Source organism: Alosa alosa, chromosome 5 (genome assembly GCF_017589495.1).
Source record: "Alosa alosa isolate M-15738 ecotype Scorff River chromosome 5, AALO_Geno_1.1, whole genome shotgun sequence".
Classification (NCBI taxonomy): Eukaryota; Metazoa; Chordata; class Actinopteri; order Clupeiformes; family Clupeidae; genus Alosa; species Alosa alosa.
The window spans coordinates 6,514,663-6,536,127 of NC_063193.1; the positions used below are offsets into that span (position 1 = coordinate 6,514,663).

Here is a 21,465-nt window from a genome sequence, read left to right on the forward strand (position 1 = left end):
ACAGCATTTACCCGTCATTTGAACTGTATCAGTGAAATGTAATGTACTAGTATTCCTAAAGAATGCTTTCTTTTTCCTTTTCCCCTTTCATAGTTGTGAAAATCCTGTTGGTGACCATCAGCAATCAAGCCTAATTCTGATGACATGCAGCCACAGGTATGCCAATTGCAGTGTAATCGAAGAAACAGACTAAATATGTTGAATATTTATTTACTGTTATCTGGGGATCTGTCCACTCCCTTCAGCCATTTCTAAAGAAACATTTAAAAATGCTCTCTTTTGTGCTACACAGAGAAGCCGCCTTGTTTGTTTTTTTCTCTCTGTCAATTGCATTTGTCTCGCATGTCTCGGATACCTTTGAAAGCTTCCAAAACTGTTATTTCTCTCCTCAATCGGGCCTAAAAGATGCAGCAACGAGACCAAGATGTACCAGAGCGAATGAAAGGGGGAGCTATTTATGGCGAGTCTTGTATTTCCATGCAAATGCCGCTGTCCCTGCTCCTCACAATGGCATCTCCCTGATTTTTACGAGATACAGTTTCACACTTGGTGAGAAACCAAAGGATCTTCCCATGACCCCTGCAGCTCCACCAGCCCTCTCTCGCACACAAACACGCAGGAGTCAGGTCTGCGGAAGGGGGCGGCACCCCGGGATAGACTGACGAGCGAGCGGTCGCCATGGCGACGAGGGGGGCCCTTGCGAAAGGGACGTGATCGAGAGCTCGGTCAGCGAGTCTCTCTCTGATGGTTGACGGGGGCGACCCCCTTCTGACCCCCCTAGCCCAAGCAACGCCTCTTGGCCTGGGAGGGAACGAAAGAGTTGTCTCCCCTGAATAGGCTACTAATGGGGCCATAATGAGCCTATCCGCTTTCACCCTCTGACCGCTTAGCCACAATGGGGCCTTTCTCCGGGCCTGGCTAAAGAGATGATGGATAGGGTGGATCGGCTCGTCCTACCCTCATCACTTTAAATAAATTACAGCCTCACCAAAACCTGGTCAACAAGGACCAATTAGTCTCGAAAGAAAGGAGACATACTACCTTAACTAGGAAAAGAGGAGAGGAGAGTGTGCATGTGTTATATGCTGTGTTGTGTGTTTTTTCTTATTTTATGATTTTATCTTACTGTACTGGTCCTTAATAGTCTTCATCTCTCCATCTGTTTACCTAAACCTGAGTGGAGGACAGAAGAGGAATTGAAGGGATGTGGGCACCAAGGTTCTGTACTCTCCTGTAACTCTCTCTCTCTCTCTCTCCCTCCCTCCCCCTCCCTCCCTCCCTCTCTCTCTCTCTCCCATCCTAGCGACAGGTGGAGGTGCATAACCATCTAAATGGCTCGCGGATTGTGTTCTCAGATGATGGACAGCCGCGCACTAGACCCCAGCAGCAGCTTCTCACCGCTCCAGATCTGACCCAGGAAGTGGTGGTGATCTCGCCTGGCCTGCCCACCCCGCCTCTCAGCCCATTCCGCATGGTCCAGCCTCCATCCTCACAAGAGAAGGCCAGTAGCAGCTTGTAACAGTAGTTGCATAATGGTTATGCACTCACTATGCCATGCGATGTTGTCGCAGCATAAAATATAGGCAGACTTTCACCTTTATTGTACTGCAGTGGACTGGTGTTTCAGTCATCAGGTTCTTTAGCTCCTTGGTGAAAGTCAATGAACTACAGATTACCCTATTTTATGGCCCATTGCATTTGCACTCAATGTTTTCAAAAGATAGATTATACTGGCTATAAACTGCTGTGCGTTTTTCAATAGATTAGTCATGATTATTCTGACCAAGGTCAGCGTTTAAGCAACTCTACCACCTAGTGGTACTCTCCTACATTGCATGGTCTTTCGTGAATATTCAGTAAGAGGAAATGTTTTGTGTGCTGGTTAATTATTGTTGAGTCATATATTACATGGTCTGTGATTGGTCAGAGTACTGGGTTGGTCCACAAGTCTTTAAGTTTGATGGGATTTTGTGTTTGTCTGCTATTAGGTTGCAGAAGTAAATGGCAGTAACTATCCACCTCGAAGTTTTGGATCTTACTACGGCCCTACACAGATAGGTATGTATGTGTCTTTGATTTAATGACGTCTTAATAGCATACATAGAAAGCAGTGCAGTGTAGTGGTAAAACTTCTCTCAGAACTATCCACTTTCATGACTGGACAGTTATACCCAAACTGCATGCACTCACATCCATTTGAACACAGGCTCTCTGTGGCCCACTAGTGGTGAAAATAATCTTTTTTGATGAACAATTGGAGTTTCTCTTCGTCTGTAGTTCTAAATTATACATGGAAATGCATGTATGCTGTACATAATTTATAGCTGTCAGTAGCATGGGGATTGTGGTTACATTGACTGTTCCATGATCCCATGTCCACAGCAGTGACATTATTGAGATCATTTCCGTTTTTCTTTTTTAACTAAAGGAATGATGTCCAATGGTCAGTCTGGGGGATCTTCCACCCTTCCAAGGAGGTCAGCAACCAGAGAGGAGCGACTCATTAAATTCTCTGGCATCGGCCCTGTGGACGAGACGGGCATGCCTATAGCCTCCAGATCGGTCAGTCAAGGCTGAGCTCATCCTGTCTTATCCTCTCTCACTGGTGTCTAAATGTCCCTGAAATAGTATTAGTCCTTGTAGAACTGAATTTGTGAGAACCCTTATCAGTAGTTTAGACATCATGTGTATGCACATGTCCTGCTGAGTATGCTCACTCTGTAAAGTGGTCCAGCCAAACCCTTGTAATTGCTTATAATAGTTAGAGTTTGATGTGACTCAGAGTGATTGACATCAGAGGCGCATGGTCAATTTGACTCATCTAGCACGCTGTAATGAGAAGATTAGTAGCCATGATTCAGGGAAACAGCATGTTCACCCCACCTTAGAGGGTAGTTCAGTGTGGACAATGCCAAACCCCTGACTAAGCACACACTATAACACTGACAATCAACAACAGTAACAAATAAAAAAGGAAACAACACAAATTGTGATGTCCCTACACATAAATGTGTTAAAAACAACGCAAGTTGTGTTGTTTTCAACACATTCAGTTTAAAAATATAACTTTGTTCATATTTAGCATATATATAGATAGATAGAAGTATCCACACTGATCAGGATATAGCTTTTATTGGATAGCATTTCCTCCACAGTGGATCTTTGAATGTCTGTGCCTTTGAATAATGAATAACTACATTGCAGACTGTAGCATTGGCAGTATGGTCTATTGCACTGGATTCTACAGAATGACAACGCTGTAAGCTGGCTGTAGTATCACAGTTGTTGTTACTGTTTTCAGTGGCAATTCACTCAGCTCTTCATTGTCTTTCTCTCCCTCAGAGTGTGAACAAACCCAAAGACTGGTACAGGAGCATGTTCAGGCAGATCCATAAGAGGCCAGAAGGTATTATTTCTTCATCTCTCCCTCTTTTCCTCACTCTCCTTCTCACACTCCAATTCCTCCCTCTCTCACCTTCTTTCTTTCTTTCTTTTCTCTCTCTCTCTCTCTCTCTCTCTCTCTCTCACACACACACACACGCACACACACACACACACACACACACACACACAACTGATAGCAGCACACAGCGAGAGAAAATTCCTTTCTGTCAGCCTTTGTTATTGCTGAGCTGAACTGAACAGCATCCTGGGAGCCTAAAGGCTCATATTAAGAGAAATAGCTGCTTCAGTGTTCACATGTCTATTTCACCTCTCACCCTGATAAATTCCAGAGCAAAAAGCCAAATGAACCAAACACTCCTCCTGAAGATGACATGTAGCCTACAAAAGCTGTTGAAGTGTTTCACTCTGAATTCAATTACATCAAGACGTGTAGCAGTGCAGAATTAAAGACTACTGTTGTCTATAGGAAAGAAAAAACATGTTGAACTGTTGCACTGCCATTGTGAATGTGGTACCATACTTCAGACACCAGATATCCTGTTACTCTGTGGTAAAGCTGAAAGTCTTGCTTGATTAATACAGCAATTGGCCAGACTGCAATACTTTCCTAATGCCACTGGAATGCAACACAACAGCAGAGCCAAACTAGGGAGCAACTGATCTTACATTATGAGGTCAAACCTCTACAGCTACTTTAAATGTGCTCACCTCATTTTGCTTGGAGCGAACTGGCAGGGGAAGGAATGATACTGATATCAATCATTAATATGACCCAATGAGTCCTGGAATGCATGTATAGACGCTGCTTGATCCACACCTCCCTCCACCCTCCCATTTTCAGAACTTTACAATTTTACAGTCTTAAACAGAAACAGACAACTGGTTCCTACATTCAGTTAGTATATTCTCAGTTGGAACATGTAACGCAGGGTAACAGGCTATCTAACAGCAAGAAGCAATGTACTGTAAAGATCAAGCATACGGATGTGTACACAATCAAATCCACAAATAAGCAAGCAATAATACACAGACTAGATAAACATATCTCATCATTGTGATCCTGTAGTTATACGAAGAACAGGATAGACACAGAGGAGGAGTACAGTGCACTCTTAAAATGAATGTGTTGGACACAACACAAACTGTGTTGTACCTATCTGGACACAGAGAAGTTGGGTTATTTTCAACACATATTGTGTAACAAATAACAAAAGCAATGTGTTGGACACAACACAAACTGTGTTGTACCTATCTGAACACAGAGAAGTTGGGTTATTTTCAACACATATGTAACAAATAACAAAAGCAATGTGTTGGACAAAACACAAACTGTGTTGTCCCTATCTGGACACAAGTTGTGTTGTTTTCAACACATTCGTTTTAAGAGTGTACCTTCTCATTTCTCCCCCTCTTATTACACCCTCTTAGAGTTGATAACAAGAGGCATGAACTCAGGTGTGACATAGTGATACAGTACACAGAGAGTGCCAAACAATAATAATTGGGAAAATAAATGCTGAAATGGAAAAATGTAAATGGTGAAGAAATAGAAATGGTGTAATTAATATTAACATAGTTGTATTTCTTTCACACTACAGATGAAATGGAGTATTGGTCAGCTGAAAGTGAGTCATGGTTTCACATTTTCTGGAAAACCCCATCATGGATAATAGATGAACCTCAACAGTAATTAGGTTACACCAACTGTCCTGTCTGTGCCTTTTCCAAAGGGAGCCAACAGCCCCCCACTGCGACCTCAGAGACGGTGACAGTAGACTGGCCTGCAGATGGGAAGGACATCTTTACCCTTGACCCTTATGGATCCCTGCCTGACTGGTGAGCTGAAGACCAAGGATGTGGAACAGAGTCATGCAATTACTAGTCACAGGGTCCCGTGAGTTTCAGTAGAGGAATCGGTGAATGAATGTGTTTTGGGTGTGGAGAGGGATGTAGACAGGGAGAGATATGGAGAGAGGGAGAGAGAGAGGGAGAGATATGGAGAGAGGGAGAGAGAGAGGGGTGTGTGTCTGTGTTTGGTATATTTAACTGGGTGTGTATGCATAAATATCAAGCAGGGTGTGAATTAATAGTTTGGCTGCTGCTTAGTCAGTCACAGCCGTAACACTAGTGTTTGTCTCAATATTTGGGGTCAGGTGATGTAACGGCAAGAGCATAAATATAGCTCTTTGTTACAAAGCTCCATGCTCTCTGCATGAGGTAAACCATTTCGAAACTCACACATGACCTGTGATTATGGTGAGCAGGGTCTACTGCTAGACAGCCCACATGAATTCCAATGGAAACTCATAGAAAGGAGGAATAGACCGAAAGGAAAAAAAAAAAGAGCTGGGCAGACATGTTGGGATCTGTTGCTGGCGGCATTGACTATGACAACCTGAGAAAGTGGTTGTCCGGGCATGTGTGCATGTGTGTGAGAGAGTGTGTGTATCTTACTGTGTGTGTCTGCTTGTGAGTGTGTGTGTGTGTGTGTGTGTGTGTGTGTGTGCGTGTGTGTGTGTGTGTGTGTGTGTGTGTGTGTGTTTTCATTTTGTAATTTTGTTTTGGGGATTATGTTACAGGAGTGATGAGCTGGAGGTTGGAGAGAAGCACCCAAAGCCAAAGAGCATTTTTGACTTTGAACCTGGACAGAGCAACACTCGCAACACCTCTGGGAACAGCAGCCAGGTAAGAAGCTGTGCGTGTTTTAGGGGACCCTTACAACCTTTTCAGCTATTTCTGATGCATATGCACATGCAGCTAAGGAGAGCAGTGTCTGGGAAAGCTTGTTTTTTTATTGTTTATGTTGGTTGGGTCTGAGTTAAATGCTGATTGCTGATGAGGCAATGCGTACAGTTTTGCAAATTAAGTAATAGTTTAAGGAAGGGAGTCTTATTTGTCTTTGAATTGTTTTGTTTAGCCAGTATTTGGTGTGTGTGGGTTTGAGAGTGAATATCATTGTCTTTTTTTTTGTTGTTGAAATCTTTGGAATGGAGACGTTTGAACTTTCTGTCTGTACTGAGCAAGCCATTTGCAAATTAGTTTAAGATACAATTGGATTACTGCTGCTTTATCACTTTTCCTGTTACAAATTGATAAGATAGCTGTGCATGTTTTGACTTTTATTTATAGCACAGATGACAGATGTATTAACTCCTGGTGGGTCACATATTAAGAATACTTAAAGGACACTAGGTTTATACAACATAAGTTTTGCATTGGATGTTTGGTTGTTGTGCGTATAAATGCGTAGGTGTTTTTTGTGTATATGTGTAGTGTGTGTGTTTGTGTGGGTGTGTGCACACACATACTAACCGTACACATGGAAGAATTAGGGTAGAGCTTTTTTTTGTTTTGTTTGTGGCCTTAGATAAATTGAGTAACTTGGAACTCCGCTTGTTTGTCTGGGGCCAAGCTGTTGGAGACACTCTTGTCACCGTGTTCCAATCCCTGCTGGGAAAAGAATGAGCTTTGGCACTCCGGGGCAGAAGAAAAGAAATCATTGTTCGCGCGCGGAGCCCGAAGTCGTCTCAGGGTAGAGGCGTCTTGTGATAGTGATTAGGCTGTTAACTGCTCGCGCTAGTCTACTGTACCCCCGCCGATCCTTGAGCTCACGGCCCACTCTCCTCTCTCGCTCTCCTGGGAGGTCGTCAGGCTAGGCTGCCCGTCCACGGCTCAGCGCCTTAACGTGAGCATCGCGGTGGTGGTTCTAGCTCTGCCTGTTCGGGAGCATCGGCCGTGTCAAGTGCAGCGTCCTTGGCGAGTGACATCACTGGCCGACGGCGTTATTGTGACCTGCAGGGTGAGTGTCTCTGCGATGCTCTTGGCTTTGAGAGTGCATAGTCCTGCCAAGGCTTTTCAAGGAACATAAAAAAACTGTAGGGGAAATGGAGGACTCTCATTGTGAGGCTTTTAGCCTCGTAAAGGAATGCCTTGTGTAAATCCTTCTCTCTGGGGCTTCTTTGCACATCATTTACATGGCGTTGCTCTTTAAGGTGCCTTACAAAAAAGTCTGCTCTGTTGAGTCTGTGGAGTCTCTTGAGCTGTATAACTGGCAGATAATGAATGACATGAATCAGACAGAAGTCTGGCCTACTCTGCCCCCTGCTGTGTATGAGCTGGGTAAGGAGGCAGTTACTTGTCTGACGTGAGTGGACATGAAAGAAGGTAGAGACTCGTTGTAAGGTGTTTGTGTTGGAGTGTTTATGTGTTTTTTCATACATTTGGAAAAAGTTTTTGAAACGCTGCCTAAGTCTATTCCTTCTATTTTCTAAGCAGTTTTGGCATGTGTCTTAACCTGGCTGGTTAGTTATAAATTACAATTACTAAATTGCCATAATTGCTGACAAATTTTGTGTAATGTACGTGAGACGTGCTTGTAGCCCAGGTCTGGCTTTGCTCACAGTGTTTGTCTTTCTCACTCACAGCTCCAGGTACAGAGGACCCCTGAGAAGCCTCGCTCCCCCTCCATAGAGGTGAGTGCCATTCATCACTGCTAAGCACACAGACGTGAAAGCAGTGGATCTCCCCAATGGAGTGGAAACATACCCATATCCCTCTGAACGCAAGTGTACACAGACTGGTGTGTGTGTGTGTGTGTCTGTGTTTTTGTGTGTGTGTGTGTGTGTGTGTGTGTGTGTGTGTGTGTGTGTGTGTGTGTGTGTGTGGGTCTGTTTGTCCTTATATCCTTCATCTTAAAGCATCTTTAGTCTTCTAGGTATGCACTGTGACCAGCCAATGAACAATGTTTTATGGAGGTAAATGGAGTCTTGTGGGCAGAGCACAGCAGTTTTCTAGAACACTGTATTTCCGCCATTTAGGATATTGAATTTGTGTCATGGGTTGTTGCTTAAGCTATATAATGTCCTTTTCTCATAATGTCATGAAAACCACAGCCATTCATTTATTATTATTTATTTAATGCTGTGTTCCCGTGGTTGCGTTTCTCAGGCAACGCTGGTGTCGGAACTTAATCGTTTCGAGGCGGAGTTGGACTCGGACATCCGTGGGCTGGAGAGGAAGCTTTCCCAGAAGCAGCATCAGCCGCGGCGGCGAGGCTGGGGTGAGGTACTGAGTCACCCCCTTTTAGACGCCGTTCACCGCCACAGACACCACAGACATCACAGACACCACAGACATCATCTCTGAACACCCAAACCTCAAAGCCTGTGCCCTCTCTCACACACCCCCCCAAACAGCCCCTCATCTACCCTCTCTGCTAATGGCTTGTGTCCCCTTGAACCTCACGACCATAGTCACAACTCCTGCCTGAATACCCACTTTCCTTCATTTGTAGCTTTGCCACTTTGCCCTGACAGGCCCATACTCACTGCATTCTTTGTGGTCTGAAACCTGTTGGATGTAATCCAAGCTTATAGTGTAACTACTCAGCGTTGATGCAAATGATGTTGAATGTGATAGGATTTGCTTGAGATTCAAGTCATAAATGGCTGCGAAAACAGTGATGCAAAGCTTTCAGCTAAGTTCCTTTTGACTTACTGTTAGAATGTCACTGTATAGCAGCTTTAGTTATTTAACCCATTTACTCCTGAAATGCCTGCTAAAAAAACGCCTTTAGAATCCTATGGCATTCTAGACTAAATAACCTTATTTCCTGAGGGTTTTCTGAAAAAATACTAAGAATTGTCAACGTCTACCAAAACCTTACTATCTAAGCCTCTGCACACCTAGAAACATGAAATAAAAAGCATGCTGCGCTACGCAGCAACCAGCGGGAGAGTCAATGTTGCGCTATGCAGCAACAGGTGGGAGATAGAATGTTGCGTCGTGCAGCATCCAGCACGAATGGGTTAACAGCCAGTTTCCCATACATGGAGCCAAGACTAATAGTTTTCCTTAATGGAGATTTTCATTGAAGTTTTCTTTAGTGCAGGACAAGTCTGTTATTTCATGTACTTGAAACTATCCCTAAGAGTTTATTTCATATTGGTAGCTGTTACAGGAAGTTGTTGGAGACTTGCAGGCTAGACCCTGTTTATGAGAGGGATAAGATATGGATGACACTTTGGAGTGTTTTAGCCAGTCTCTCTCTCTCTCTCTCTCTCTCTCTCTCTCTCTCTCTCTCTCTTTTTTTCTCTCTATCTCTATCTGAGAATGGACATCAACCCAGTAGACAACGGCTCAGTCCTCTTTTGGATAGTCTCATACCCACCAAGAAGTGCCCCCCCCTCCTTGCCTTGCTTGGCCTGACAGCTCTTGAATTTGACTTACACCAGTCACATGCCTCACCTCAATTTGCTAAATCTATCTCACTCTGCATGCTGTCTCAGTGTTTGATCACTGCCTCTTTGTTCGTTCCCTCCTCTAATGTGAGAAAAGTATCTTTTTAAAACAGTCACTTGCTTTGAATGTTAAGACTATTTGGGATGATTAACCCCCTACACACACACATACACACACACACAATTTACAGTTGGCTGTGTGCTCTGATGGCTTTAACCAAGTCACACCTGGTCCCTAATAAATAGAATGATTCACCTCATTTAAAGGCAGTTTTTACATCACCACTCAGCCTAACGGCAACCTTTGGAATGTAGGACCCAGGGGAGATGTGCATCTGCTGGAGCGGGAGTGGTCACCCCTCTGTTAAATTTCCTCTAAGCTTTTCCTTGAGCTGCAGCTCAACTGCCTGCACAGCGTCCACAACAGAGCAGAGGTAGACTGGGGCAAAGCAGGACTCACTGTGGACTTTCTCTCTTTACAGGGCGAGAGGAGCAATACCTCAGGAAACACACCAGCCCCAGGGAGAGAGCAGGACGACAGGTGTGTCTCTATGTCTGTTTGTGTCTGTAATGAACGGCCGGTGAGGGCATCTTTAAGGAATGTTGGTATATGTGTGTATTTGTGTGTATTGTGTGTTTATGTTAAGCACTTTTAAAAGAGAATTTTTTTAAGGTTGTGTGTGTGTGTGTGTGTGTGTGTGTTTGTGTGTGTGTGTGTGTGTGTGTGTGTGTGTGTTTGTGTGTGTGGTGGGGTGTCATTGTCTTGTGAATCAGTTGTCAGTTGCCTGAGGACAGCTGATTTCCTCTTACCTGTAAAGTAAAGCTACTTGGCTGGGGGCTTCAGAGTGAACATGTTGACTTGTACCGGATCTCTGGCTGTTACTGCTGTGCTGCTATAAGTCAATAAAAAGTTTAAAGTTCCATTTTAGGTGCAGCTTCAGTCATATGAATACATGTTTATATGATTATTTTAGTTAAAGTTTCATTTAAGGTTTTCCAAATATAAGTAAAGAAATGTCAAACCCAAAATCATAAATCTAAGAAACAAGAGGCTATTACAATGCAGATATAGCGTTGTAGTGCACACAATAAATAAACAATAGAACGGTCATCTAACTCATAGGACTCAAGACGCAGGCAAAGTCATCGGCTCAATGCTCGTGTGTCAGGGATAGGTTAATGGTTCAACATTTGGCTGGCAGCCACATACCTGACCTCCCTTGAGCTTCACGTGTGGTAGTTGGCACTGCTATGTGTGTGTGTGTGTGTGTGTGTGTGTGTGTGTGTGTGTGTGTGTGTGTGTGTGTGTGTGCGTGTGCATGTGCGTATGGACCTCTGTCTGTGTGTGTGTGTGTGTGTGTGTGTGTGCATGTGCGTGCGTGTATGTGCGTGTGTGTGTGTGTGCATGTGCATGTGCATGTACATGTGCGTATGGACCTCTGTCTGTGTGTGTGTGTGTGTGTGTGTGTGTGTGTGTGTGTGTGTGTGTGTGTGTGTGTGTGTGTGTGTGTGTGCATGTGTGCGTGTGTGTGTGTGTGCATGTGCTTGTGTGTGCATGTTCATGCATATGCGTGCAACATCTCGTGTTCATTCATCATTATCATAACCACCAGTACTGTCATCTCTAGTACTGTCATCTCTACCATATCTGTCCAAAACAGCTCCCATAAATAATTTAATATGCATAACATGTTAAGCACGTTGCTCTTCTTCAGACTGCTCCAGCTGTTTTGGTGTGCGAGTCTCTTAGAGAATGTTGTCAGCCATGGCTGCACAATTATTTTTTTCACATGCCTGAATATGTGATGTAGGCTGAACAAAGGCAGCATGGTTTTAGAAGATCAGTTGGTCCTGCAGGCCTCAGGCAGAGGCACCCTCGTCCCTCTCCAGTCCAGCATGTTCCACTCCGCTGTTTACTAGGTCAAGAGGCCAGTGCCGCACATTTTTAACCTATTCAGTAATAATCCTCTCCTCTCTCATTTAGTTGAGCACTTTCCACACCTCTTCACTACAGACTTAAAAAGCTCACAGCCCCTCAGAACGTTGTTAAAAAAAGCCCCCTGTTGCCACGGAAATGACAAGTGGAAACACACAGTTCTCAGAGTGTGGCAAGCTTTTACTGCTTCCCCTCTTGTCTAGTCTGCTTGCTGTTCCCTGAGGGAGGAGACGTGAATGAGCCCAAATACAGACCAGACTCTGCATCTGCACAGTGCAGACTGATGGCTTTGCCAAAAGCCGAGCGTTTAGAACCCTGACTCCTACACAAGCCAAGGGTCCACCTTGACTATGGAGCCGAGAGACACTACTTTGAACTCTCAGATGAGGGCTGCCATGTTGTTACCATTATCCATCCTGTAGAGCTTAATATTTTATTCAACTTTTTTTGCTTACAAGTTATTGTGATGAAAAGGAACCTAGGAGTTATTTTCTTGTAACAGAGCATCCGAAAGCACATGATAGTCCAGTATTCACAAGGGATCCTTTCAGAATAGCAGGATGTTTGTGTCATGTATAGAATGTCATAGAGAGCTAAGAGTTGTGTTTCTGTAAAACAAAAGTTATGACTATACTTTACAATTGGCCTGTTGAACTCATTCTACCTTCCAACAGCTGGCCAGGTGCAATACATTCTGGAACAAAGGTGGTGGCTCCAATCAACCATTCCTCTGTCCCGGTCACAGCTCCTCCTCGGGCCACAGTGCCTGGCTCATTCTATGCTAGAGGTAAGAGCAGACCCAACAAAACAATTTGAGTGAAATGTGGCACCACAACACTATCACTATCTATACCCTTATCCATGGAAGTCTGAGTATGTTTAAGCAACCATTCTAGCATCAGTTTCAGCTCTGATCTTTCCTTTCCTTTTGTGTTTATCTGTGTTTTACTTATCCACTGAGGTTTGAGATAGAAAAGTGTGTGTGTGTGTGTGTGTGTGTGTGTGTGTGTGTGTGTGTGTGCGTGTGCGTGTGCGTGTGTGCGTGTGACTGCTGCTCTTAAGTCTGAATGTTACCCCGTTTGATATCAGGACACATCCAACAGACACATTCCAGGAACTGTGTTGTTTTGCCTGGGCTTCTGTCTACTCGGTGGTCAAAAAGTGTTTTTAAACTGAAACATTGAGGTTTGACTTCTGCGTTTTTGGGTCGAGCTTAGACTTGTGAGTAGGAGGAGAGAGGAAGCTGGCAAAAAATAAGGTCCGACGGAGGAAGTCTTGATTATAGATCAACTCTATCCAATTGTTTTTCTTGGAGATTAGTCCATGGAGAGCTGGCCTGAGAATGCAGCCACTGTTAATGTACAGTAACATGTGCTGGGACAGACCAAGTGAGCATTTGACTTCTCAGCTACTTGAATGACAACTGTTAACACAAGACCTTTCCAAAAGTAATAATACGTACAGTGTTACTTAAGATCAACTTATGTGGTTTATGCGCAGAATGGAGTGCGATGGATGGATGTAAGACATGAAACTTTTCCCATCTAATTAGTCCTCTGCACAGTCATGACGGTTATAATATACTTAACTGCTGATTTGCTAGAACAGCGGTATGCTGAAAAAAACAGAGATATACGTTGTCTGCACAGCACAGACAACACAGCATGTGTAGCAAATAACTGCATGCAAAAAGTGCTATATCATGCTTCACCATAAGCTATTACAGAAACAGAGCCCCTTTAAAACTTGACACTCTCCCCTCATTTTCTTTTATAATGACTTACAGGCAGAGTCAGTCCGGCACCAGAAGCCATGGACTTCCCACCAAAGAGAGAAGAGAAGAAGGTAAACATGTAACATAGACATTACATTTCCTTTCTCAAAAACTGTAAAATGAGTTGTCCGTCATTTGTTGATACACTGCATCTGCTCTGCTCTGCTCAGCAAACATTCATATTCGTATTTATTATAGTGGTGGTTAGTGAGGCTCCCTCTTCACTGTGAAGTGCTTTGAGTGTCGAGAGAAGCGCTATATAAATGTAACATGCCGTTGTTATTTCTCTGTGTTTGTGTAGATGAAGGCGGGCCGGGCCAAGTTCAACTTCCAAGCGCAGTCACCCAAGTAAGTAGTGAATAATCCCTGGCAGATCAGCCCATGGACCATTTCCTCTCTCACAGGTTTTTTTATTATAATGCCACAATCAGGAAGCACAGAGCAGAGGGGGAAGGGGAGGATAGAGGTGCATACTAACCGTAATTATTTAACACGTAAGACTCTGAAAAGGCTCCTGCTCAGCTCTGGTTTCAGAGGGAACAGAAGTAGATGCAAAACTCAATAAAGAGAATCTATTGAACGTTGTGGTCCAAATTCCAGTGTTGGATCAGAATTCGTCACAGTCCTTGAAAAGGAAAAGGTGTCATTGGTTTTATCTTTCCTGGTTCATCAAGGTGCATGGAACACATTGTGAACAAAACATGATTGAAGGCAGTACAGAAATACTTGTTGTTTTTGCTGTATATCTTCTCATTTGTTTTGTGGTGAAGCTTCTGTTTTTTCCCCCCAATTACTCTTGTGCTGCGTGACCTTTTAGGATATTTTGGGTGGACTAAGCAGGAAATGAGTTGTGCCAGGAAGTTGTGTGAGATGAGATGAATTTTTTTGTCTCTCTCTCTCTCTCTTTTTTTTCGGTCTGCCTCCAAAGTCTCATCTCATTTCCTTTGCCCTGCTCTCTACTCCACAGAGAACTGCCGCTGCAGAAAGGTGACGTGGTGTACATCCACAGGCAGGTGGACGCCAACTGGTACGAAGGGGAGCATCATGGCAGAGCCGGCATCTTTCCCACCAGCTACGTGGAGGTGGGTCCTCCCTCGCCAAAGAAAGCGCTGACCTGCTATCTGACCTGCTATCTGACCTGCTCTCACGCCTTGTGTCCACTTTCCTTTCGTTTCGTTCTTTTCCCGGAGCATTGAGTTGTTCCCTCAACAACCTCACCCTTCCTTCCTCTGCTCCCTTCCACCCTAGATTATCCCTCCCTCTGAGAAGCCTACTCCCATCAAATCCCCCACCGTTCAGGTGCTGGAGTATGGGGAAGCCCTGGCCTTGTACAACTTCACCGCCGACCTGCCTGTCGAGCTGTCTTTCAAGAAGGTAACCGTTGCAATATCCTGTCATTTATAAATGTGTTTAGGAACTACTGTCACTTATATTGGTGCTTACGGAACACGCTGCATGGGTGTGTGAATTTGTTTGACCAGATAATGACTGAGTTGGACGTTTTTGACAGGAAGGTGGTTTTAAGATGGCTTTAAGATGACAGTTTCATTAATCTGCTGCATCCTTCATGTCTTAACTCATGTCGCGTCTGCATGCACATGTAAACATTGCATAACATTCCCATTCCTAGACAACTTTGAACATGCTCTGTGACAATCAGTAATGTGAGAACTAATAGTGATCCCTCTACTCTTTGTAAGGGGGAGGTCATCTGTGTGACCAGGCAAGTGGATGACCAATGGCTGGAAGGTCGGATCCCGGGCACCTCCCGAAGTGGCATCTTCCCCTTGAACTACGTCCAGGTCAACAAAATGCCCCGCACCAAAACTAGTGATGAGTTCCCCACCTCGCCTGCGTCACCCACGTTCCCCGAGCCGCGGAGCCCCGGGCGTCCGCTTCACTCCCCGTGCCCGCGGTCACCCCTGTCCCCCTCACCCTTCACCCTCGACTCACAGCTCTCACCCCACAAGCCGTCCTCACCCTCCCCGCATGGCGCCGCATCCACCCAATCACGCTCGCCACTCTCGCCCACTCAGACAGCAAATGCAAAGCAGGCAGCCAATCACTGGCCCCATGCATCACCCGGGTCCGCCTCACCCACGTTACTGAACTCCCACTGGAGTGGCACGCCGCCTACAGCTCACAGCCCAGTGGATAGAGAAGTGAGGTCACCACTGTCAACATCCAATCACATGCCATCATCTCCTCAGGGTCCAGGACTGAACGTCGGTAACAAGCCTGGATATTCAACACAGGTTTGCACCTTGAATATTTGACTTTTGAGTCTTAATTTGACTTAAATGTATTAAAACTGCCCTACCACATAGTCAAAGGCATGATTATACTGATATACTGTATGTTAAGTATTTTAAACAAATAATGTGTCACCATATAGAATTGCACTAGAATGTTTTTTGATATTAACTAGTTTATTGTCATTTTTTTTGCAGCCAAATTCCCATAAAATTGCTCCTCCCCCACCACAAGCCAGAACTAATCCTGGATCTACAGCAGTTCAGCGGACACCGTAAGTTTCCTTTTAAACTTATTTCCTCTGCCATGATGTAGGTGTGGTTTGACTGTTTGTTTTTTTGCATATTTGTCTGAGTGCAGGATTGCACAGAAATGGCTGATCTACTGGCTGATTTTCATGAGGCTTGTTGCAGGCTTGGTGTAGCGTGGTGGCCCAAGGAAGAACCTACACAATTTTTGGGGTGGCTCAATGAAATTTAGTTTTTCATAATGTTGCAACTTGCAAGATCTTGGCCAAGGTCTGTGCCCACCGAGTGGCTGCCCTTCTAATGTTAATGTGTTCTGCTTTCATCGGTGGCCTTATTACTATTTGTTAACCAGACACTCAGAACCATGGTGGAGCCACATTTGGCTTCTATGCGGTTCAGCTCTGGAACCAACTCCCAGATAACATAAAATATGCCCCAACTGCCACCAGTTTCAAATCAAAACTGAAGACAAGACTGTTCTCTGTGGTTTTTCCCTAATCTGATCAAATGCTTTTAATCAGTTGCACTCTTTTATGACTTTTAATTATGTATTTTATTTTTTAATAAAACAAATTAATTAGTTGCATTCTATGTTTTAAGACTTTTAATTATGCATTTTAGCAGATTTGATTATGTGTTTTATGTCTGTTGATATATGTATTTTAATTTTTTCCCTATCCCTCATGCTTTTATTATTGTCTGCTATTCTCTTTTTCTGATGGTGTAAAGCACATTGATTTGTCTTGTGTATTAAGTGCGCTGTACAACTAAAACTGCCTTGCATGGCCGTATGAAGCTTATGAGGGAAGCCCCACTGACCTCTCCTGTTTGCTGCAGGTATAAAGCAGTGTACAACTACAGACCGCAGAACAAGGATGAACTGGAACTGAAGGAGGGAGATATTTTGCAGGTGATGGAGAGGTGTGATGATGGCTGGTATGTAGGTAAGTTGATCATGAGAATGTTGACACTTGAATGCCCCCTAGTGGTTGTGACTGAACACTACATAGTGGTCAAATTCTGTTTGGGGTCTTGGAGAGGGCAAATTAACTGTGTCCTTTATTTTACAGGTACGTCAGAAAGGACACAAGCCTTTGGGACGTTTCCAGGCAACTATGTGACACCGGTGTAACCACTGGAATGTTTGACTGTTATTGGAGAAGTTTGCTTCTGAGTTGTATCCACTTTACACAGGCTCGCTTGCCACAAATGAATGCAGTGTACTTCCTCCCCACAGACACACACATGGACAAAATAAGTTTGATTTGGCAAACACACACACACACACACACACACACACACACACACACACACACACACACACACACACACACTTCTACTCTAATTTCCTGACTCAGCATTGATCTGCATGCACACCTTCATGTCCAGACCACAGATGCACGAACAATGTAACCACAAAATGTCCAGAGAGCAATTCCATCACTGTTGTCACTTTTCTCAGCATGTGTGTGGGACTCACAACACTCCTCAGAAATGGACACTGCAACATGGGGTTGGGCACTTGGACTTGATGCAGGTTAAACTACATAGGTTTCACTATATACATAGGACAATTGCACTCCAAGCTAGTTGTTTACACATAAATAATTGGTTGTTCCTGCAAAGCCCATCACCCAGGTCTGCATGGTCTGAACCGTCACCAGTGTCAGTGACATCATCACACGGCGCCTTCTTCAGCACAGACCTGCACATGATGTTCTTTAGGTCTAAAGCAGCCCTGTCAAAAGATGTCTTGCACTTTGATTTCAGATTTGTAACAGCATCGTGGATGGCCAGAAGATGGTGACAAGAAAGCGACACTAAATATGCCTGGACCGCTTTATGGCTTTTGCGTTATCAACAGATTCTAATGCCTTACGATCGGATTCCACAAGTATTCTGTGTTGTATTCCTCTTTTTGTGTTGTATGAACAGGCTTCTTCATATCCCAGTAACTCACCATGCAGCATTTGACAGAGCTTGAAAGTTAACAATATACAACATATAGAAAAGCTTTTTTCTAAACGTATTTTTTTTTTTTATCAATATTGCGAATATGGCCAAAAAATCATGAGCATGATCTCCGATATGTGTCCTATTTTTGTTTTGTGGAGGACTGAAGTGGAAACATGAATAACTACAACAGCAACAACAACGACAGCTTTATCAATTCAGCAAAATGTTTTCAGTGTTGAACGTGTGGAGGTGTCTGAAGATTCTTTACACCTCTGTGCCAATTCACCACACCTTAAAAGCCCTTATATCCTCTAAAAAGCTTACAGCTTTGTAAAAGCTTTGTAAAAGTTTACAGAGTGCTTTATGACTATAACTAACAAATGCAAAAATTATCACAAAATATGTCCTCATGTGGACACAACTCACTCCATATTTGTTCATAGAATGTTTCTCTGTGCCTGTATTGAGTGGATGCTGATTGCTTAAACCCAGTACTTTGTTGCAATTGTGAGCTGAGCAACCATTTAAATTTAAACCATCTGTAACCAAGCACAATAGCCAACTTTGGAACCAACTAATGGAAACAGTTTTTTCACCATCTGAGGCTTGTTGCTTGTTGATTTAAACATAGGCCTATTACCCATCATTGTGGCTCATGATATTATGATGTGTCTTGTACAAAAGACAAACTAGGTAACCTAACACCAGAGATTTGACAACCACAAAGATCAAATATGAAAAGATTTAGCCAAAATTAATTTTACAAATTCGCTTATGTCTAAAATTGTATAAAAGGCTTCAATTAAATATATCTGCTAAAATGAAAAAAGCAATCAATGCTGCAGTGATTTGATATATAAGTTGGTATTAATGGACCATGTCATGGTCAAAAGCATTTGTTTGGAAAACACATGTTGAAACTGTCTCAGTGGTATGCAATAAACTAGCCACCGTCAAAGATTGTATCACTCAGTGCATATTTAGACTGTGCCTTAAGGAGATGTCCAGCCCTGAAGTGCTGCCCTTCCTATTAGGTATAATGACTAGCCACCTTTGACACATTTAACTTCTATGATTACAGTCATTACAACTTTTACTTAAGAAAATAATTTTAAATTCCTTTCCTAGAAGTACAAGTATAGAATAATATGATTGATTTTTATACAATGGTTGCACAGGTTCATATTTTATGAAGTGAAAAGCCTGGTTTGTAAATAAAAGCTGTCGTGTCTGTTGTACTGATTTGCTTCACCTTTGCTCTTGTAATCTGACCAGTAAGACAATGTACAGATTTTTAACTGTAATAAAATTGCAAAATAATATATTTTCTTGACAGCACAATGCATTTCAATGTAAGGTACTCACATGTTTGCAAATTATTCAAATAAACAAATGAAACAAAAACATTTGTCAACAACATGTAGGCTATTCATTTCAATAAGCCTAAGTCAGAGAGTCCATAGACTGTAGGCTCAATTACCGCTGTTAGCGTCTAATTGGGTTATGTATAATAACCCAGGAAATATGTGATCGTTTTTGTAAGTGAATGCTTAATTTAGGCAGTTTTGTAAATTAATGCTTAATTAGGTAGTTTTAGGCAGTTTTAGGCAGTTTTGTGAGTTTTGGATTTGCCCACTAGATGGTGGTCTTGTAAAAAACGGACCTTCGATTCCTCAGTCTTGAATTAATGTCTCAATTAACTCCAACCCCTTGTCGGACACGCCCCATACCATTTCGCCTGCCCATCCTGGGCTTTATTTTGATAGCAACACGTGGCAAGTGATCTCATGTATTCAGGGGGAGTGTTCACAGGTGATTTTACATCATAGCAGAGCACCACTTGTTTAAGACCAATATAGTTTTGGAGCGGTCTCGCTGCTTCTGTTTGGATGACAAAGATCTCTTGACATTCATTAGTCAGTAGCATAGACAAAAGCACTAACATCGATAACGGATTTCGGGTTGACACTCTGCTGATGACTTCTGACATTTCTCTGCTGTAAAAAATATTTTCTAACTCCTTTCAGCACATTCTTTTATTTTGGCGCTCGCGTAATTTGACGCAAGGTGCCGTGGAACGAGCCGCAGACCACAGGTGTAAATTTACGAGGGGTTAATTAGTTAGTCTGCGAGGTGTGATCAACTGCTGCTCTTGCGTCGGTGAGTATTTCTAATCTTTTCTTTTGAACTAATTCCTTGGAAGTTGTGGCTTAGTTAGTTGACAATGACATTTATGTCGAGAATGATCGATTTGTTGTTCGAACCAAACAAACAAATGTCTTGTCAATGATCAGGCATTTGAGACGGAAAGATTTCTCGGAAGCATGGCTACCTGTCACCGGAGAGAAGTGAAAGGCAGTGAGTGATATTTCCCTTCAAAGGCTCTTGCACTTAAGTTTAAGAGTATTAAGTGTCCATAAGCAATATGTTTAGTCGTCTAGGTTGATGATTTTAAATTGATTCCAGCATCCCGACAAATGTTTTGAAACATTAGACTTGCGCAATATGAACAAACTTTTTCCTACTCTTCCGCGGTTTTCTCTCTCTCTGAAGTATCCGAGAATAACCGTTATTCAAAATAAACTTTGTAGGCTACTGCCTGTCAAATGGAAGTTTTGTTTGCGCGTTTAAGACGTTCTCAAGGTTTGCATAGCTGTATAAAGAAGGCAGACGGCTGAGAGTCTTGAATTGGTAATAATCGCGCGTTCCTGTCCTGTTGAAAGGTGTGTGAAGATATGTTTATGAACAAAACTAAACTGTTATGAACATTTTTTGTTTGTGGTCAAATGATGACTTGAGAGCATAGTAGCCTACGGAAAAAAGAGTGGGTGGGGATTTGGCACTAATAAGAAACAGTTAGCCTTGAACAATCAACTCAAAAAATGAAGGTAATATTAGTTCATTTGTCACAAATACAGTTTCAGGATTATGCAGATGAAAAGGAGACTGGTTTCATGTCTGATGTGTACTGTACATGACGCAGCATATGTACTGTAAACATTTTGTTTTATTTCAACAGCCTTGGGGAGGTTTTAGCCTGTACAAATAAATGGTCAACATGCCATTCAGCTGTAGCACAGTGATTAATTGGCACTTTTTTTCCAATGGGTGGGAAAGAGCTGGAGAGGTTTCCCAGTGCTCACGTGCCCCTATTGAAGTGCCCCCACCCCCGTGACTGGCATTTCAGCGCTGTACCTTCTGTTTGTGTGCCACTGCCTTTCATAGCTCTGCACCCCTTTGCAATTGTGTGTGTTTCCTGATGCCCCCTCTGCTATGCTGATTGCGCAGCCGAGAATGTACTGGCTTCAGACAGAACACTCTGCTTCTCTGTTGTCGGTATCAGGCCACTGAAAGCTTTTCTATCTTTGTGATTCTAGATGGCTTCTAAATCGTCATTGTAAAGTACATCAAAATGTTAGGGGATGGACTTTTCTGGTTGTTTGCTGTTGCCCTTGTGGTCCTATGATCTTTTTGATTCGTTGTTGTTGTTGTTGTTGTTTGTTTTCCTTAATAGCACCACCACAAACAAGTTATGTTTCATCTCCCAAATTGATGCTAGCACATAATGGAATCTGCTGGTAGGGGCTGTGGCTTTGGAGAGAAAGTTTTGAAGTGCTGTTCTTTGCTGTGCAATACAACCTTTGTGAGTCTTGT

The 21,465-nt window shown here is 43.1% G+C and overlaps 2 protein-coding genes across 12 annotated transcripts in view; both read left to right on the plus strand.

The window, feature by feature from the left end:
- The window catches only part of sorbs3 (sorbin and SH3 domain containing 3), a 33,423-nt gene extending 14,208 nt beyond the window's left edge, over positions 1–19,215 (plus strand). For 5 of the 10 annotated variants that reach the window (XM_048243371.1, XM_048243370.1, XM_048243372.1 and 2 more), the window contains exons 2-21: positions 94–156; positions 1,304–1,501; positions 1,989–2,058; positions 2,429–2,562; positions 3,343–3,406; positions 5,004–5,030; positions 5,136–5,241; positions 5,985–6,090; positions 7,830–7,877; positions 8,353–8,469; positions 10,127–10,185; positions 12,255–12,367; positions 13,367–13,425; positions 13,656–13,702; positions 14,322–14,436; positions 14,603–14,728; positions 15,055–15,609; positions 15,805–15,881; positions 16,693–16,799; positions 16,926–19,215. In XM_048243371.1, the coding sequence (XP_048099328.1) occupies positions 145–156; positions 1,304–1,501; positions 1,989–2,058; positions 2,429–2,562; positions 3,343–3,406; positions 5,004–5,030; positions 5,136–5,241; positions 5,985–6,090; positions 7,830–7,877; positions 8,353–8,469; positions 10,127–10,185; positions 12,255–12,367; positions 13,367–13,425; positions 13,656–13,702; positions 14,322–14,436; positions 14,603–14,728; positions 15,055–15,609; positions 15,805–15,881; positions 16,693–16,799; positions 16,926–16,987 (2,202 nt within the window). In that variant the 5' untranslated portion in view covers positions 94–144 and the 3' untranslated portion in view covers positions 16,988–19,215. The remainder of the gene's footprint in view (positions 1–93; positions 157–1,303; positions 1,502–1,988; positions 2,059–2,428; positions 2,563–3,342; positions 3,407–5,003; positions 5,031–5,135; positions 5,242–5,984; positions 6,091–7,829; positions 7,878–8,352; positions 8,470–10,126; positions 10,186–12,254; positions 12,368–13,366; positions 13,426–13,655; positions 13,703–14,321; positions 14,437–14,602; positions 14,729–15,054; positions 15,610–15,804; positions 15,882–16,692; positions 16,800–16,925) is intronic. The other 5 variants (XM_048243375.1, XM_048243377.1, XM_048243376.1 and 2 more) reach the window with 3 other exon arrangements.
- Positions 19,216–19,623: 408 nt separating this feature from the next.
- Positions 19,624–21,465, plus strand: part of pdlim2 (PDZ and LIM domain 2 (mystique)) — a 53,992-nt gene continuing 52,150 nt past the window's right edge. Inside the window, exon 1 of one of the 2 annotated variants that reach the window (XM_048244175.1) lies at positions 19,624–19,971. The gene's annotated coding sequence lies outside the window, so the exon portion shown is untranslated. Of the gene's footprint in view, positions 19,972–20,058; positions 20,170–21,465 lie in introns of those variants that run through there. The other variant, XM_048244176.1, reaches the window with a different exon arrangement.